Source organism: Malania oleifera, chromosome 3 (assembly GCF_029873635.1).
Source record: "Malania oleifera isolate guangnan ecotype guangnan chromosome 3, ASM2987363v1, whole genome shotgun sequence".
NCBI lineage: Eukaryota > Viridiplantae > Streptophyta > Magnoliopsida > Santalales > Ximeniaceae > Malania > Malania oleifera.
Window position 1 is genome coordinate 96,767,254 of NC_080419.1, and position 20,658 is coordinate 96,787,911.

General features: G+C 34.1%; 1 protein-coding gene across 2 annotated transcripts in view; it reads right to left on the bottom strand.

Moving 5' to 3' along the window:
- The window catches only part of LOC131152360 (probable 1-deoxy-D-xylulose-5-phosphate synthase, chloroplastic), a 67,594-nt gene extending 54,692 nt beyond the window's left edge, over positions 1 to 12,902 (bottom strand). Inside the window, exon 1 of one of the 2 annotated variants that reach the window (XM_058104199.1) lies at positions 12,354 to 12,902. In XM_058104199.1, coding sequence (XP_057960182.1) covers positions 12,354 to 12,509 — 156 coding nt within the window. In that variant the 5' untranslated portion in view covers positions 12,510 to 12,902. The remainder of the gene's footprint in view (positions 1 to 12,353) is intronic. The other variant, XM_058104200.1, reaches the window with a different exon arrangement.
- Positions 12,903 to 20,658: the final 7,756 nt, after the last annotated feature.

Below are 20,658 nucleotides of genomic sequence, written 5' to 3' on the forward strand. Positions count from 1 at the left end.
AGTGAGGAATCTGAGCTGTCTTGTGGCTAATATTGGATGTAAAGCAGTGAGACTCCCAACGTCCAACTCAGGGTTAACTCTTAGAGCAAATTTCAAATCAAAAGCTGTAGAAATAGCACAGAGGAGAAGTTTAGAAAAAAGATAGTTCGTTTGAAGAGACAATATTTGTTCAAGGGTGGCAGACTCACTCAGACTAAGAGCACCTTGATAGTCTTCCAACAGACTTAATGTCCTTGTTCACTATGCCAGCTTCAGTAGCTAGAAGACTTGAGTAGATTCTAAAGGACTTTCCTGGGGCAGTTTTACGGGGTAAATTAACATCATCTGATCAATTGGAGCATTGCTCGATCCCCTGTGAACTCTGGAAACCTTACATTGAGGAAGCTGTAAGATTTCAATTAGGCTTTGCTATGCTATTGTTTATAAAGATTTGCCACATAAAATGACAGATTATCTAAAAGACTCATTTCTGACAATTTTTTTGGATGCTTGGGAGGGGATTGGTTCACACATGAAGCGAGTCTTTCTCATGGGGTAGGGCAGCGGAAAGATATAATGACAATGAAGGACGATTTGTCCAAGTTCAGTGATTTCGTGATGAGCAATGGCAATACAGTTTGATTTTGGCTGGATGTATCATGTGGAGATGATGCTAATATGTATGTATATTCCCAGCTGCTTACAACATTTCAAGAAACAAGTATGCTGTAGTAGCTAAGATCTTATCAGGAGTGACATGCAGGATTGGGAGCTTGAAGAAATTGGAATCTGTTGGCCAGTCAATCCCAATGTCAAAGCTTCTGTCAAATGGATAAGCAGAAAATGCTCAGTCAAGAACTTCTGCCCTTTGATAAATACAGGTGATGGCAATGCCTTCCCTTGGAAAGCAATTATGAAAGACATGGCTCCCAAGAAAGTTTTTGCCTTCTTTGCTCAGGAGATGTCATGCTGTTCTAATGGGAGACAACTTTGTTAGCAGGGGCACAGTGATTTTTGATAGGTAATTCTTGCATAAAAGTGATTGAAAGATCCCAAATCAATTGTTGCTTGACAGAAATGGTTTTAAAAATTGCCCATCACCATCATATAACAGTATAGAATCCTCATGAGTGCCCCAGTTCACGTCTATACTTCAATACAGTTTGCTAGGATGCCATAACGTTATGGTCCATCGCCACTACTGTCCACTACAAGCTGTTGTGCCCCTATGAATTGCTTTAACAATTTTTTACACCACATTTGTGCTTATTAAAAATTTGAAGCTTTTAAAACTTGAACAAAATTTTTACCTATTTCATCTTATTTGACATCAAATGATCAAGAATTAAAGTCAACTTAGTTGAAGATAAACAATTTTTCTATAACATGGGAGAGCAAAAATCATATTTTAGAAGTTTTTCCTTCTACTAGTTGGAAATTATGTTTCTAAGACACAGCTACGTCCTTCTATTGGCAAAAAATTCAGATTAGAACTTAAATTTGAAGACAATTAGTCAATAATCTTTGACCCATGTGGCTTCCTTTTTCATTAGATGTTTATGCTTTCATGTGATTATGCTATGAAATATGAAATATAATTATGTTTCATCATTTATGTTTCACCATTTCATGTTCATGGTTTAGATTACATCTATACTCAATAATTAGTATTCAAATAAAGGCAACCAATTCTGCAACAAATAGTTATTACTAACAGCAACAAGATTTTTTTTTTCCATGTCGAAAAAAAAAAATCAATTAAACATTCAACATATTTTGTGTGTCGTGTGAAACTTAACTTAAGATTTTGATAAAATCATCTAATACAACAGTGTGAAAGATTTTGAAAACAAAATCCACAAGTTTTAACAAGTTTGCTAATGCCATGAATGAATTCACGGACACCACATATACTAACATCCAAAACGACCTTGACCACTACTATCACTGTTACACATAGTGCCATGGTTTTCTAGAACTGTGAACTCATTTATGTCATCTTCATTTAAAATTTTCATAAAAATCATTTACGAGGACGAAAGATTTCAGAGCCAATCCATAAGTTTTAAAAAGTTTTCTAATGCTAGAAACAAATCCACGAAAACAACATCCATTGCATATTTGGTAACATTTGAAATGACCACATCACTATATTTTTACCATTACATTTACACATAATGCCACTGTTTTCCAAGACTATTGTTGACCCTATGGGTCATACCCTATTTTGATTATAACAAATACTCAGGTATTTAATGTCTGTCGAGTTGATGTACAAGTTTATCTTAGCAATATCATATGATGGCACTCGGAGACCCAGACGAAAATGAAGACCCTAGTTGAATATTCATTGTTGTAATTTATATTACTTTTAAATCGGGTCTGTAATATTTAAGTAAGGATGGTCTGTAATAATTGGTGAATATCATGCATGTAGAACTACAAAGCTCAAAGACCATAGAACGACTCTAGGTCCCTACACATCACTTGAAAATCAAATGACCATAGAAATTCAGTTAACCGACGCCGGATTTTTTCAATGTCCTAAAGAAGACCTAGAATAACCATAGGGCACTCATACATGCACATATATACATGGTCATATGAAAAGGGTGATCACATAATCAAATTGAACCAAAACGTATGAAAAATACATGTTCGGTCGACCGTACTGCTCAAGTACAAATCCTCCTGATCGACTGAATCGGGACCTAGTCAACAATTTGACCACAGCTCGGTCGACTGAGCCATGGCCAGTATATTCCTCCCGATCGACCGAACTCCCTATAAGTCAACACTTTGACCACAAGGTCAACCAAGCCTAAAATGCATGCCAACCACCTGGTCGACCGAGTTCCCATGTGTGAGAACTCAACGGTCTGGTCGATCGAACTAGTTAGTTCAAAAGGTTCCCGGTCGACCGAACCGCGCTAAAAAGGAAAATCGCCCTAGAACCTCCATATCTGGTCGACCGAACTTGTAGTTCAATTTATACCCGGTCGACCGAACTTGCACAGCTCGGTCAACTGACCCCTCCTTCGGTCAACCGGTGCTCTCGGGTTTCCCCATTATTTTTACCATGGTTAAAATATTTAAACGGGGTTAATTAGGGTTAAAATGGTTTAAAACAATAATAATAATACCCTACATGTCCTAACGGATATAATTTTTCCAACTTCTATAAATAGCCCATCATTTACAAAGATTAACAGGGGATTAGGATTTATGATTAAGAAAAATCCTTAGAAAATATCTTGCCAAATACTATCCTAAAATACTCCTTTACTTCGTTTTCTTTGATTATCAAAGCCTAAAGAGAGTTTTTAGATTATTAGTGCTTTATTCTAATAGCCCTATACTCTCATTGATACTTGTATTGTTTGATTTTTGTTGAGAGTTTGGCTAGGGTTCTTCCCACATATTTAATTTGACAAATCTTGCGCTGGGAAAACTCTTTAACTTGAGGATCTTTGCATTGTCATTGCAAGATTCCTTAAGTAATTATTTTTGTGTGCAAAATATTTTTCAAAACTTGTTTTCAAACAACTCTTGTGCTTGATACAATTTGAGAAAATATTTTTGAATTCGTTTGAATAATATTGCTAGCATCTTTGAAACACTAATCTGATATTGAGATTACATATACATTGCTTTCAAAGATTAGCTTGCTTGAACATTCTTGTACTTAACTGAGTATAATCATTATATTGAGTGTAGATTGCACATATACACCACCGAACTTACAGTTCTTATATGTTTGGTGTGGATTGATTATTACTTGCGCATATTGTAGTACACATCTGCTTAGTGCGAGAAGCATATTTCCGTGTACGCAAAAAATTGTATTACACATCTGTTGTATTTCCAAGCGTGGCATGAGGGGGCTTGATCTAGCCCGAAGGATCAAGTTGGGGTCAGTCCTGTGAATTTGGACCTAGGGCCTTCTCCGCCTCGCAAGGAGAATTTGTAAAGGTTGAGGTTAACCCTCTGCTAATTGACTTGGTTGTATTAGGTGTCGCTCCACCCGTTAAGTGAGCATTAGTGGAATCTTTGGACTTGCAAGCTAAAGGCAGGGACGTAGGCACAGTTGGCCGAACCTCAATAACATATCGTCTGTGCATTTTATTTTTCTATAATTTATTTATCGCATGTGTGTGTTATATTGTGAATGTCGCGCATGATTTAATTTCCAAACGTTATATTTATCTGCGCATTTGGAATTGTATAGATAGACCCTAGGTTGCGAATATACTGCTGTTAGATTAGCTAAACCTAAGAATAAATTTTAAAATTCCAATTCACCCCCCCTCTTGGGAATACACCAATTCTAACATTGGTATCAAAGTCTCGTTGCACTAAACTTAAACGTTTTTGTAAAAAGATCGCAATAGCTCAATTTGATGTATCCCCATTCGGAGAGGGACGATCACTTTCCAGTCCTCCATCATTTTGTGGTGTTGATTACACCGCGTGGAAAACTAGAATGAACATATTTGTAAAATCTATGAATTGGAGGGTCTGACAGGTGATTGATAAGGGAATTTGTATGCTTGTAGAAAATGATATTAATTTGATGCATGCAAATTCATATGTCATAGACATGTTATATCTTGCATTAAATTCTAATATTCTAGTTGAGTTTGTGGCATGTCATAGTCCACAGGAAATCTAGGATGAACTAGAAAAGAAATATAAAGAATCCGAGGAGAAGGAGATCGTAACTCCTCCAAATGCTCCAAGCTCAAATGATCAAAAGGAGGTCAATCATGAGCTATAAATCAACAAAGAGGTATATGATTCTCACTCTAGCTCGTTTGATGAATGTTGTGATGTGTCATATACTGAATCATCTGTTGATAATATTGTACGTGGTTCATGCGATGTTTACTATGAAAAATCTTGTGATGAATCATCTAATTGCTCATGTGATGTTTTGGCTGAAAATTCATGCACTGATTCATATGATAATTCTTGTGTCAAATTGTGTGATGAGTCATGTGCTAATTTGATAAATGAATGCATGCCCTCGTATGAAAAGCTAGATAAAACCTTATTGAAAATGAATAAATTTCTAGCGAAGTTATCTAAGCAGAAACTCATTTTGAAAAAGGAAAATAAAAGCATGGCAAAGCATTTAGGAAAAATAAAAGATTATTACGCCATCTTAGAAAATAGAAAGATTAAGAAGATCTTAAAAATTATCTACTTAGAAGAAGAAATGGATGATTATTCTAAAGCTGCACTCAAAGTTATAAATGAGAAGAATAATCATAATAAATCCTTAGAGATTAAGAAGAAAAATCTTTTCAAAAAGGATTTAGGATTATCATATAATTCCCACTATCATGCCTCAACAAGCAATCATAAGAATTGTAAGCATATCCTTTCACGTAATTACAAAACCTGCTTACATTATTAAAGAAAAGGGTACAACCGATTTATTTTCTCATCCAGAAGTGCTAGAGGGTTAGAAAAAAAAATGATGTGGGTAATCATGAAAGCAAACCCTGTAGGGTCTAAGGAAGATCGAATTTCAATAGAAACTATATAAATATTTTAATCTTCCCTTAGATCCTAAGTTTAAGGGGTAGTGATGACTATAGGCTCGGGAAGTGGTGTATGCTTAAAGTTTCAAATCTTAGTATATGTATTCATTATACACTATTGCCATACTAAGAATCATAAGATAACCAAGCCAATACAAAAATTGAATAAAATTCACTTTCAAAATGGACAAAGCATTTTTGCTTGGTAAACAATTCTAAAATGCTTAACTCATACTTAAAGATAAATCATCTTAAGTTAAGTCACTGTTGTCCATAACACAAGCATGTGGTTTAGGGGATTTACCTCACACTATATATCATTTAATCCTAAACCCATCCTTGAACTTTAAAGCCTTGAACAAGTAGCAGTCATTACTCTAGGCTTAAGCACTAATGATCACAAATGCCTATTATACAAGTGCGTGTTTAAAAAGACATCCCTTCTACTCACCAGTTGTATCCTTACTCTAAATCGTGATCATGTCTTAAGGATACATTCCAATCACCAAAGAGCATCAATTATTAGTTATTCATATACTCCACATTGCTCTTTTCCAAAATAAGTTTGGACATATTCTTTAGAATTCTTACCTTGTATAATGTCCTGCTTCTACCAAAACACTCTTTTGTACCCATTAGTGATTTAAATTTTCAAAGAGTATTATTTATCTTCCCTTCACAAGCTCTCAAATCATTAAGTCATATCCTTTAGAGCTTTATGTACTTAGAGATGAGTTGAATGGCTAATATGAACGCCTAGGTCTCAATCTAGATGAATGTGTAAAATTCAAGTAGACCTATGCATGTGCAATTTTAAGTCGAAAGTCATTCTAACTCGAGCCACTCTCACGTATTGAAATATTATTAGAAAGGAGGCAAACATAAGCTTATCACACTCAAACGAATATACGTTGTGACTTTTTGGTCAAATAATCCTAAAGCATTCACGCCAAAATTAAACCATTGAAAATCTTATAACTTTTGACTAAAGAAATTAGAAATTGAAAAAGGCATTAAATGAGTTAAGTGCATAACTCAGGGGGAGCCTCTACCTTCATATCTATATAAATGAAAATGCTCTCATATTCTTATATCATTTATGTCTTTATGCCTTAATGAATAACCGCACTGTACAGAACTCAAATCTATCATCTGCTCTCTATATTCTTTAATGGATAGATTATATTTTATGAATTGTTTATTACTACTGGATTGCATGCTTGTATTGAAAGCCTCCTGCATGGTGGATGCAGTTGATGTGTAATTGCATGCTGATAGTGGATATAGGCTCTCGTGTCCCTTGAACTTAATTATAAATTGTTTAATTGAACCTATCAGGTACAGGTTTTATGGGAAAATGTCCGATTAAAAACGGCATGCTACCAAAATTTTAACAAAAATTTTCCCAAAATAAAACCTTGTGCTAAAGATGATTATGATAAAATTAATATTAAAACATTTTTGAAATAATGAGTGAAACCAAATAGATAATTAAACTTCATCCTAACATAATGATCAATCGTTTAGAAAGGCTCATATCCATCCCTATAGGAAGCGCATAAATGATCCATATGCATCACTTTCGTCTACTGAATTATTGAGGCTCTTATGAAATCCTTGAACATTATATCCAGTGTTTAAAGGCTTATGATTTAATATGGAATGTTCTTGGGTCATGAACATTATTGCACGCCTCAATATATACTCTCTGATGCATCTATGATCTATAGGGACAACTATACTAATCAAGTGACAAATGCAATTGACAAATACTCAAGTATTGTTGATTTTTAAGATTTGGATTGATGGCTTATACAACTAAGCATAATGAAATTAATCTTTGGTTAGTATAAATAGTTAAAGAATCTAAACACATACTCAAATTGATAGGGGGAGCATCTAAACATAAGTTCCTATTTTGTTTTGCTCACAAATATTTTTAGCTTAGATCTATTGTGAACTCACTGTGGCATGTGCTTAACCGAAATGATCTTTGTGAAAATCTTAAGTTGATATATATTTCTTTGCCACATGTTGTTTGTGTTTGTCATGTGATCCTTGCTTTAAATTGTTTGACATCTTTAGGATCATTGTGGTTGTGATTTTTTGGTTATATTTTAGTATGTGCTTAATGGACAAACCAGAAAACTTGTACTTGCTTGCTTTAAATTAAAATCTTATTTTTCCTGCAAGCAACCCCCAGTACTTTTTGCAAATATCAAAGGGGATATATTTTTAATACCTGTATATATTTTTTATATATATTTACTGTATTATAGCAAGAAATGTTTTTAAATTAAACATGTTTTCGTTCTTGCTTGTGTGCTAAAAGCTTTCATGACTTGTGGTATCTATGCTTTAAAATTTTAAGTCATGAAGTTATTTTTTTTGTTTGTTTAAAAATTTACAAAGGATGTTGCATAACTGGTTCATGGATCTTACATGAAAATGCATGCGAACTAATTAGATTGTTTTTTATGCTCAATCCTACTATTTGGTATCATATGTCGTGTGCTTTTAACTTAAATCTTTCACGGGTCTTATAATATGTTTCAACTGCAATGGTTAGTGTACATTTCTGGTCTAATCATATTTGTTATGTCATTTGAACCTTTCAATGACCAGCCATACAGGTTGTGTGCCTCATTACTATATTTCATGCTTTGTGAAATGCTTTGAAATACATGACTATCATATCTCTTGCATGTTGATAGTTATACTCCTGTTTACTGTTTTTGATCATACTGGACTACTTGAGTTTATTGTTGTGGATAGTTGAAAATTTGAACTCAATCAGGTCATTTCTATACAAATATTTTTGGGAAATTATATGTTTTTCAAACGGCATGCTGCCAAATTCTTTTAAAATTTTCCCAAACCATATATTGCATATAAATGATATTTTCCTCTTATTTGCCTACATATACTTAAACATTTATCTAGGCCCTTTTTGTTGTTGCCAAAAAAGGGAGAAGTAGGCAAGTATTTGTCATCATCAAAAAGAGAGATATTGTTGACCCTATGAGTCATACCCTGTTTTGATTATGACAAATACTCAGGTATTTAATGTATGCCGAGTTGATGTATAGGTTTATCTTAGCAATATCATATGATGGTACTCAGAGACACGGAGGAAAATGAAGACCCTAGTTGAATATTCATTGTTTTATTTATATTAATTTTAATTCGGGTATGTAATATTTAAGTAGGAATGGTCTGTAATAATTTGTGCATATCATGCATGTAGAACTACAAAGCTCAAAGACCATAGAACGACCCTAGGTCCCTACACATCACTTGAAAATCAAATGACCTTAGAAATTCGGTCGACCGACGCCTAATTTTTTCAGTGTCCTAAAGAAGACTTAAAATGACCCTAGGGCACTCATGCATGCACATATATACATGGTCATATGAAAAGGGTGATCACATAATCAAATTGAACTAAAATGTACGAAAAATACATGTTCGGTCAACCGTACTGCTCAAGTACAAATCCTCCCGGTTGACCGAACCGAGACCTAGTCAAAAGTTTGACCACAAGCCCTTCGACCGAGCCATGAACAGTATATTCCTCCCAGTCAACCGAACCTAAAATGCATGCCAACCACCTGGTCGACCGAGTTCCCACATGTGAGAACTCAACGGTCTGGTCGACCGAACTAGTTAGTTCAAAAGGTTCCCGGTCAACCGAACCGCGCTAAAAAGGAAAATCGCCCTGGAACCTCCATGTCCGGTCGACCGAACTTGTAGTTCAATTTATACACGGTTGACCGAACTTGCACAACTCGGTCAACCGAACCTTCCTTCGGTCAACCGGTGCTCTCGAGTTTCCCCATTATTTTTACTGTGGTTAAAATATTTAAACGAGGTTAGTTAGGGTTTAAATGATTAAAACAATATTAATAATATCCTACATGTCTTAACGGCTATAAATTTTCCAACTTCTATAAATAGCCCATCATTTGCAAAGATTAACAGGGGATTAGGATTTATGATTAAGAAAAATCCTTAGAAAATATCTTGCCAAATACTATCCAAAAATACTCCTCTACTTCGTTTTCTTTGAACATCCAAGCCTAGAGAGAGTGTTTAGATTATTAGTACTTTATCCTAATAGCCCTATACTCTCATTGATACTTGTATTGTTTGACTTTTATTGAGAGTTTGGCTAGGGTTCTTCCCACAGATTTAACTTGATAAATCTTTTGCTGAGAAAACTCTTTAACTTGAGGATCTTTGCATTGTCATTGCAAGATTCCTTAAGTAATTATTTTTGTGTGCAAAATATTTTTCAAAGCTTGTTTTCAAACAACTCTTGTGCTCGATACAATTTGAGAAAATATTTTTGAGTTCATTTGAATAATATTGCTAGCATCTTTGAAACACTAATCTGATATTGAGATTACATATACTTTACTTTCAAAGATTAACTTGCTTGAACACTCTTGTGCTTAACTGAGTATAATCATTATATTGAGTGTAGATTGTACATGTACACCACCGAGCTTACAGTTCTTACATGTTTCGTGTGGATTGATTATTACTTGCGCATATTGTAATACATATCTGCTTAGTGTGAGAAGCATATTTTCGTGTACGCAAAAAATTGTATTACTCATCTGTTGTATTTCCAGGCGTGGCCTGAGGGGGCTTGATCTAGCCCGAAAGGATCAGGTTAGGGACAACCCTGTGAATTTGACCTAGGGTCTTCTCCACCCCGCAAGGAGAATTTGTAAAGGTTGAGGTCAACCCTATGCTAATTGACCTGGTTGTATTAGGTGTCGCTCCATCCGTTAAGTGAGCATTAGTGGAATCCTCATGCTTGCAAGGTAGAGACGGGGAATAGGCACAGTTGGCCGAACCCCGATAACATATTGTGTGTACATTTTATTTTTCTGTAATTTATTTATCGCACGTGTATGTTATATTGTGAATGTCGCACATGATTTAATTTATGAACGTTATATTTATCTACGCATTTGGAATTATATAGACAGACCCTAGGTTGCGAATATACTGCTGTTAGATTAGCTAAACCTAGGAATAAATTTTAAAATTTCAATTCACCCCCCTCTTGAAAATACACCAATTCTAACAACTATGTTAATGGGTCAATTCACTTGGAAAACCTAGAAGCTAAGCCGGCAGTGTCTCGATGCCTTTGGGGTCATGCCAGCTGGCTTAAAGACTGTTTCCATTGTTGGAAGGTCAAGGGGGAATAGGAACTCTATAAGGTTGTCAAATCTAGATTGCCTCAGCAGGATCTGGTGCCCTTGGAGGGGGTGAGATGAGAGAGCTTTTGAAGGAAATGAGCTGCCTATACAAAATTTGAAGAATTCAGTAATGCACAGTTTGTTCTTCATAATTTCTAGAAACTTTACAACAGTCCTCAATAGTTGGGTTGAGATTAACTTATTTGATCTCTGATTGTACAACTCCGGTTCTCTTTATTCAGTTCACAGACTGGCACCCCTTGTGATACCCCACAAATATAATTGCTTATCCTAGGTACCAAAAAGGGGCAAAAAGGCACGGTTGAACACCAAGGGAAAGGCTAAAATTATGGAAGCTATTTATGGCAAGGGAATCAAGATTATAGAATATTGAATCCTCAAAATCACAATTGAGATAGATTCTTCAACAATACTAGGCCTTAAAATTAATCATTTATTTTCAAAATATTATAAAAATCTTATTTAGAGATAATGCATTTACCAAGTGGTTTCATCAACGCAAAACAACCTAAGTAACAAAGATTTTTTACCTTCTTTTAAATTTTAATCTTTTTTCGTAATTGAATGTAGAATTTTACTCTATAGCATTCCTTAGTCAATATCCTAACTTCTAGTCTTATTTTGGTTTTGGTTCATGCTAAGAGGTGTAAATGTAATTAGAACTTAGAAGACAGATATTGTAATAAGATTGCAATCATAGTTACAGAAAATGCTAACATCTTATCGAACCACATATTGGCACCCATAAATGTGGTACATTTTTGTTCCAGAACACAAAATATTAACAATCCAAATTTTTAATTCAAATGTTTTCCCATAAAATGTTTTTTTGTTAGTTAAAGCTGGGAACCATCACATTGTAATTCTATTTTCAGTCATAATGAATCTATTTCACAAAAGAAAATATCTTCTAGATTTAGAACATCTCTAACATCCTCTCCAAAGTATACAATGGCCATTACAAAATTTTCACCAATATATCTATGGATTATACCCCTAACGTTCCACATTTTAGAGCATGTGCAGTACTGCGATCCCATTCCAGTTCCCATTTCACAAACAGGAACATTCCATGTTTTAAGACTTTAAGTAACATTGGTCTGAATCCAACACCTACCAACACTAGAGCTCTAACCAGACCACATTAACCTCACATTAACCTCACATTAACCTACCACTTGCCCCATAAGCCTAAGCTCCTAGAAATGGACCAACTACATACTCATTTTCAAAATAGCTTATTTTGGTATCACGACTATCCGAATTGCACACACATGGTCCATTCCCACATTTATCTTCTTCTCTGCTGTCTTCCTAACAAAAAAAAAATCTTTATCATAAAACTAAATTTGGGAATTGGGAGTCAAATCAAAACATAAAATTGCTGCAAGTGAAATAAAAACAATTTCATCTTCCGCCAATTCAAAATCAAACCTTATCCTGAATTAGCAGTGCTTTACAGTTTACACAAAATAATTATATACACAATAGATAAAGACACAGAAATACATATATGACAAAATTTTATGGTAGAATCACAAGAATTTCACTGCCCACGTACGGAAAGCGAAGAGAGAAAACTTCACAATACCTTGGGAGCAGAAGCTGGGTACAAGTTCACTCTTGAAGATCCCCAATTGGAAGGGCAACTGAAACTTGAGAAATCCAACCCAAGAGGTGAAACCTTCAATCTTCCATGAAAATGCGCACTGATGCTAACTGGGTACTGAGCAGACGCAGTACCCATCAAGAAACCCAACTGTCCAAAATTAATTATTTGCACGCGGAAACACACCCCCCCCCCCCCCCCCCCCCCTTTGGGGGCAATTTCACGCCCTCTTGCAGCAACAAATTTCAAAAATTAAAAATTTCTTAAAAAAAAAAACGACAAATTTAAGAGAGAATGAGACCAGAATAGGAGTATGAATTTGATAAAATAAAATAAAAATAAATGAATTCCAAAACTACGCAGTGGCACTGAAGAACAACTAAGGCAGCAGACGATTGGGTTCCCAATATCAACAAAAAATGAGTTGCGTGGAGAGTCGAAGACAGTAATGGAGAATGACCCGACAGCCAACAGGCGACAGGTTGAGGCTGTGCGTGGGCCGTGGGGCGTGGGCCTCAAAGGTCCACGAAATTCAAGGCTAATTGAATGAAATGAAATGAAATGGAAAACAACTCAAGATCAACAGCTTATGTGGCAAAATAGTATTAGTGACGGAAATGATTAGGTTGAATATTAAAATAAAAAAATTAAAGGTATGTTTGATAATATTTTTATTTTTTATTTTTATATAATAAATAAATGTATTATAAAAATATATTTTTTTTTATTTTTAATCTTTTATTTCTATTATCAATTCAGTTATTTTTCAAAAAAATTAAAAATCAATTTTTATGATTTTTAATTATGTTGACAACATATTTGTAGAATACTTTGACATCTAAAATTAACTTTTTTGAATTCAACCATTCATTTTATACATAATTTTTCTATTAAAATATTTATAAGTTTAATAAAAAAATGTAATTAAAATATAATTATCCATAAATTTTCAAATTATAAAAAATAATAAAGCCATTTAAAGCTATTTTTATTATTTTTCAAGTCTCATATATAATAAGATTGTTTTTCAAGTGAATTTTAAATATAATAATTAAGTAAAATATTTAAAATAATTTTATTTTTATTATAATATTTTAAATTTATATTATTTTTTACTTTTATTATTTTAACTATATCCTTTTAATTGTGTTTTGATTTGAGGACAAAAATGAACATTTATTCAATCAAAATTTAAATACATTGAAAAGCATTAAGATGTGTTTGAGAGTATGAGTTTCAAGCCTTAGAATTGAATTTATGTAGATTTAAAAATAAAAATAAAAAAAATTTGTTGACCTTATAGGTCATATTCCGTTTTGATTATAACAAATACTTTGGTATTTAATACTTGATGAGTTTGTGTGCAAAATCAATTGGAAGTATCATATGATGCACATGGACTTAAAAGAAAAAGAAGACCCAAAATATTTATTGTTGTAATTTTTATTTCACTTTATTTTGGGTCTGTAATATTAATGGTCTGTAATAATTAATGCACTACATGCGTGATAGGACAAATAAGCTCAAAGACCATAGATTGACTTTATGTCCCCAAACATCACGTGACAAGGCCCCTATAACTTAAAAATAGGCCACGTATGAAATGATTAGGAAAATCCTTAGGGGATTACCACCGGTTTGGGAAGCAAAAGCTACTGCCACATCTGAGGGTAGAGATCTTAAGGTTATGTCACTAGATGAATTGATAGGTTCATTTATCACCTATGAGTTAACTATTAATGAGAGACTGAATGAGCACAATAGAATAAGAAAAGTGACTACATTAAAAATGTCTACTAATACATATAGTGAGTGCAGTGAACCTGAATCTGGAGATGACATGGCTATATGTTGACCTTATAGGTCATTCCCAGTTTTGATAATGACAAATACTATTTGTATTTGATGACTTTCAAGTTTGTGTGTAGGATCATACTAACTGGATCATATTGATGGCATGTGGCGACTTGAAGAGAAGCGAAGACCCAACATATTTATTCATTGTATTTTTTATTTGGGTATGTAATTTTAATTAAGAAAATGTTTGTAATAATTTGCATATCATGCATGTAGGATCCATAAGCTCGAGACCTTAGAGAGACCTTAGGGATCACCTTTTAGTAGACCGATGCCAGGTTTTTTTAGCGTATTTAAAAAGGTCTTAGACAGACCCTAGGTCCTAGTACTTGCACGTAAGAAAGTCCCCATTCACATTCACAATCAGGGGATCAACTTGAAATGAAATTGAATAGAATAGGCAATATTTGTAGAAGGTCGGGCGACCGAACCCCAAGTGTTCAAAACACCTCAGGCGCCTAAACCGCTGGGAAGTCAACAATTTGACCTGACTTCGAGTGACCGAACCAGAAGTGAACCTATTGTCCATGGGCGACCGAACCCCTAAAAGGGATCTTTTCACCAACTCGGGCCACTGAAGATTTTAGTTCAAAATAGGCCTTGGGAGACTGAACACTTGCATTTGGTTAACCAAACTTAGCTTTGGGCACCCAAACCACAGACATAAAGTTTCTGACTTTTGTTTAATCAACCGAACCTAGACTCGAGCTACCGAACGTTTAAAAATAGCTTTTTGAGTTGATTTTATTCGGGTGTTCAAACTAAGGTTCAGCCACCCGAAACCTCTCAAGTTGCTTATTTTTTACCGAGGTTAAAATTAAGTAAAATTGGTTAATTTTCTTAATTGGTTTTAAAACAAATTTAATAATACCCTATATGCCCCCAATGGTCATAATTTACCCATTCTCTATATATAGGGGCTCATTTGTAAAAATTAGTGGTGATTAGCAAATAAGATTAGCCAAAAATTCTCTCAAATTTCTTAAACCCTATTTGTTCATTCTAACCCCATAACACTCAAATACTTTCATTCCTTTGAGAAATCTTACTTTGTGAGTGTTCATTTATTGTTTGTTATTGCTAGATACTTTCAGCATATTCATTGTTGTTTGATTTTCAAAGTGAGAGTAAAATAAAGATTTCCCCCCGATTTCATTTAATAAATCTGGGTGTGGGAAAAAAATTTTTTAGCTAAGTGAGTCTTTACATTGTTATTGTAAGAGCTTATATTTGTGTGCGTTAAAATATTTTCACAAGCTTATTTTCAAACATCTCTTGTGCTAGCATCTTGAGAAAATATTGGTTGATATTGTTTGATCATACTTGCTAAAAATCTTTGAAACTCTAGTTTGTTATTGAGAAATATTTTTATATAAAGTTTCAAGGATTATCTTATTGATACACTCTTGTGCTTGATTGTTTATAAACATAACCTTGAGTGTTGTTTGCACACATAAAACATTGAGCTTATAGTTCTTACATCATTAAGGTGCATTAATTATATTATGCGTAGTGGTACATATTTGCTTATGTAAGAAGCGTTTATTTGTACGAAAAGTTTTATACTAGTTGTATTCTAAGCGTGGGTCTGAAGAAGGAGACTAGCCCTGTTGAATAGTCCTAGATTGGCTTAGACCCGGTTAGAAAAGCTAGGTGCACCATCCTAGTAAGGTGTAAGTAGAGGTCAGCCCCGCTAATTGATCTAGTTGTAACCAGTGTCGCTCCACCCGTTAAGTGAGCATTAGTGGAATCCTTGGGCTTGCGAGTTAAAGGCGGGGATGTAGGCAGTATTGGCCAAACTCAGATAACATATCATGTGTGCAATTTACTTTTTCGCAAATTTATTTACTGCATGTGTATGTTATATTGTGAATTATGCGTGAGATTTATTTTTTGCATATTATTTTTATCTGCGCATTTGAAACTACATAGACTGACCCTAGGTTGTGGATATACTACTGTTGTTTAGGTTAAACCTAGGAAAAAGTTTAAATTTCCAATTCACCCCCCCCCCCCTTCTTGGGATTACACCAAAGCTAATATTATGCTTACTAGGAAATTCAGCAGGTTCTTTAGAAAGAACAGTAGGACATATAGAAAGTTTAGAGATTTAGTATCTAAGAAGGGAGAGCCTAGTAAAAAAAAAGAAAAGAAAAATTAACACTCTTATATGCTACAATTGTAATAAGGTTGGGTATATCAAACCTGACTGCCCGTTGCTGAAAAAGGAGTCTAGGAAAAAGAAGAAAGCTATGGAAGCAGGCACCTCGTGGGATAAAAAGAATAGTAGTGATTCAGATTCAGACTCCAGTGATTCAGAGGTTGCTAACTTGTGCCTGATGGCACACAGTGATGAGGTACTATCTTCCTGCTCTTTATTTTCTTATTATTCTAATGATGATGATTGTGATTCTGATAGCATGCCTACATATAAAAAATTTTAATATGAATATATTCGTATATCAAAATTGTTAAATAAAATGACCAAGGAAAATGATGTTTTGAAAAAGAAATGTGAGAATTGATCAAAGCTTGTTGAAATGGGAAAAACTGTTCGTTCTGCTTGGCAAGAAAAAAAGAATTTGAAAATGGCTGAACTTGAAAGAAAATTAGCCCCAAGATTATCTACAAATTTACCGAGGGCTAGAATAATTTTGAAAAACTTTTCAAGGGGCAATGAAACTTGCTTAGTAAAGAAGGCTATGATTTAATGGAATTGGGAATGGTAGGCAAAACGATCTTTATATGGGATTCTTTACTCATAAATCAAAATCCTACATTCTACCTAAAGAATATGTCAAGCAAATAACATGTTTTAAATGTAAACCGATAGGTCACATTCAGTTTAACTGTCCATTTAGAAATAAGCATGTAAAAATTAAAAAGGTATGGAGAGTCAAAGGTGAATCAAGCACTAACCCCTATGGACCCAACATAATTTGGGGACCAGCATCAGTTACTTAGATTTTCTTGTAGGTGTGCTTGATCGTCCTTATCCAAGGACAAGTGGTACTTGGATAGCGGCTACTCACGGTATATGACTGGCAACAAGGCCAAGTTTGCATTCATCACTCCTAAGGAAGGAGGATTCGTAACATTCGGGGATAACTCAAAAGGGAAAATCATTGGAGTAGGTAAGGTTGGTAAGGAACCTTCCCTCATTATTGATAATGTATTACTTGTTGATGGCTTGAAACATAATTTGTTAAGTATTAGCCAATTGTGTGGTAAATGGTATAAAGTATCTTTTGAAAATGATAAAGGCATTGTTGAGAGCAAATCTGATAACAAAGTACGTTTTACTGCTGAACGTTATGAAAATGTGTACACCACTAGCTTTGATAATTTAGCTTCTCAACAAGTTACATGTTTTTTCGCAATAAATGAAGCAAGTTGGTTGTGACATAGACACCTAGGACATGCTAGTATGGATCTTTTATCAAAACTTGTGAAAAAAGATTTAGTTAAAGGTTTACCAAAAACACATTTTGTGAAAGATAAAATTTGTGATGCATGTCAAATGGGTAAGCAAACTAGTTCGAGTTTTTAAAAAAAAAGAAAATCATATCCATCACTAGACCACTTGAAATGCTACACTTACATTTGTTTGGTCCTAATTAAGTTCAAAGTCTGGGAAGAAAATTGTATGTTTTTGTCATTGTAGATGATTTTTCTAGATTCACATGAGTGCTATTTCTTTCACATAAAGATGAATCATGTGAGCAATTTACTAAACTTTATAGGGGAATTCAAAATGAAAAGGACTATAAAATTACACATATCAGAAGTGATAGGAGAACTGAATTCAAAAATGATGGCATTGAGAACTATTGTGACTTAGAGGGCATATTACATAACTTTTCTGCACCTAGGACCCCACAGAAAAACGGCGTTGTAGAAAGAAAGAATAGGTCCTCGCAAGAAATGGGTAGAACCATGCTTAATAAATATAAATTACCCAAATATTTCTAAGCCGAAGCAATGAACACTGCTTGTTATGTAATTAACAGAGTATTAATCAGGACCTCACTTAATAGGACTCCATATGAATTGTGGAATGCCCGTAGACTAACATCTCCTATTTTCATGTCTTTGGTTGTAAATGTTTTGTACTTAGAGATAATGAGCACCTAGCGAAATTTGACACTAAATCTGATGAAAGTATTTTCCTAGGTTATTCACTTAACAGTAAAAGCATACAGAGTTTTTAATAAAAGAACATTAATTTTTATTGAATCTATTCATGTTGGGTTTGATGAATCTAATCCATTTTCCAAAAGAGATGATGAAGATGATATTGAAATTAGAAAAGGATTAGATAAACTATTTATTGAAAATAATGTGGACAAAAATTTTGAAATTAATGATAAATCAATTGCAGAAAATAAAGTTGAAAGTGAGGTTCAAAAGCTACCTACGAATTGGAAATTAATTAGGAACCACCCTTTAGATCAAATTATAGGTGAACCTTCACGTGGTGTAGCCACCCGATCTTCCTTAAGAAATTTAGTTAGTCATTTTGCATTTTTATCCCAAGAAGAACCCAAAAATATTAAGGAAGCCATAGAGGATGAAACTTGGGTAATGTCTATGCAAGAAGTGCTTAACCAATTTGAAAGAAGCAAAGTTTGGACCCTAGTTCCTAGGCCCAATGATCATACTATTATTGGAACTAAATGGGTGTATAGAAACAAAAAGGATGAAAATGAGGTAGTAACTAGGAACAAAACTAGACTAGTTGCCTAGGGATATAATCATGAAGAAGGGATAGACTTTGAAGAAATCTATGCTCTTATAGCTAGAATGGAAGTCACTCATATGTTGCTTGCTTATGCCGCTTTTAAGAACTTTAAATTGTATCAAGTGGATGTTAAAAGTGTCTTTGTAAATGGCTATATAAATGAAGAGGTCTATGTAGAACAACCACCCGATTTTGAAAATCATAAATATCCTAATCATGTACACCGGTTGTCAAAAGTCTTATACGGATTGAAACAAGCTCCTAGAGCTTGGTATGAGAGGCTTAGTGGTTTTCTCCTAAATAGTGGTTTTACCAGGGGCAAAATTGATACTACTCTTTTCATCAAATCTAAAAATGATCATATGCTCCTTGTATAAATTTATGTAGATGATATTATATTTGGAGCTACTAACGATGAGTTGTGTAATGAGTTTGTCAAATGCATGCAAAGTAAATTCGAAATGAGCATGATGGGCGAACGGAGTTTCTTCTTAAGACCTCAAATTAAACAAGCTAATCATAGAACTTTAATATGCCAATCTAAATATGTTAGGGACTTGCTAAAGAAATTTAATATGGAAGTTGACAAAATTTTTGGAATTCCTATGAGCTCTTCCACAAAACTTGATAAAGATGAGCAAGGCATCCCTGTTGATGTGAAACTATATCGTGGCATGGTTGGCAGTCTCCTATATCTTACAGTTATCTGGCCTGATATTATGTTTAGTGTGTGCATGTGTGTTAGGTTTCAGGTTGCTCCTAAGGAGTCTCATCTGTTAGCGGTCAAAAGAATTCTTAGGTACCTAGTTGGGACTCTAGAATTAGGCTTATGGTACTCTAAGCATACGAAATTTGAGATTGTTAGTTACACCAATGCTGACTTTGCCGGTAGTAAGGTAGATAGAAAGAGTACGAGCGGCATTTGTCACTATTTATGACAATCTCTGGTTTCTTGGTTCTCCAAGAAATAGAGCTCAGTTGCCTTATCCACAGTCGAAGCAAAATATATAGTGGCTGGAAGTTGTTATACTCAAACGCTTTACATGAAGCAACAACTTATGGATTTTGAATTGCACTACGATATGGTTTCAATTAAATGTGATAATACTAGTGCAATAAAAATTTCAAAGAATTCTATTTCACATTCACGAACCAAACATATTGAGATTAGACATCATTTCATTCGTGATCATGTGCAGAAAGGGGATGTGACACTTGAGTTTGTGTGCACTAATGAATAGTGGGCCGATATTTTCACCAAACCTCTTTAGGAGGATAGGTTTATACAAATTAGACGAGAGTTAGGTCTAATGCATAATAGCGAGACCACATAGAGAATTGATAGAGTGCACAAACTTAGGGGAAGCTACTCAACATAGAAATATATGGCTCTAAAAACTTTAATAAATCTATCATTGCTTTATACCTTGTAAATTTGTTTGTGGTTTGCAATGCATGACTATCATATCTCTTGCATGTTGATATCTATACTTATGTTTTTCTGTTTTGATCCATACTAAATTGTTTGACTTAGTTATTATGGATAATTAAAAATTTGAACTCAATCAGGTCATTTTTATATAGATATTTTTGAGAAATGCTTTATTTTCCAATGGTATGCTAACAAATTTTCTAAAAATCTTTCCCAAACCATATATTGCATTTAAATGATTCTTACTCAATGCCTTG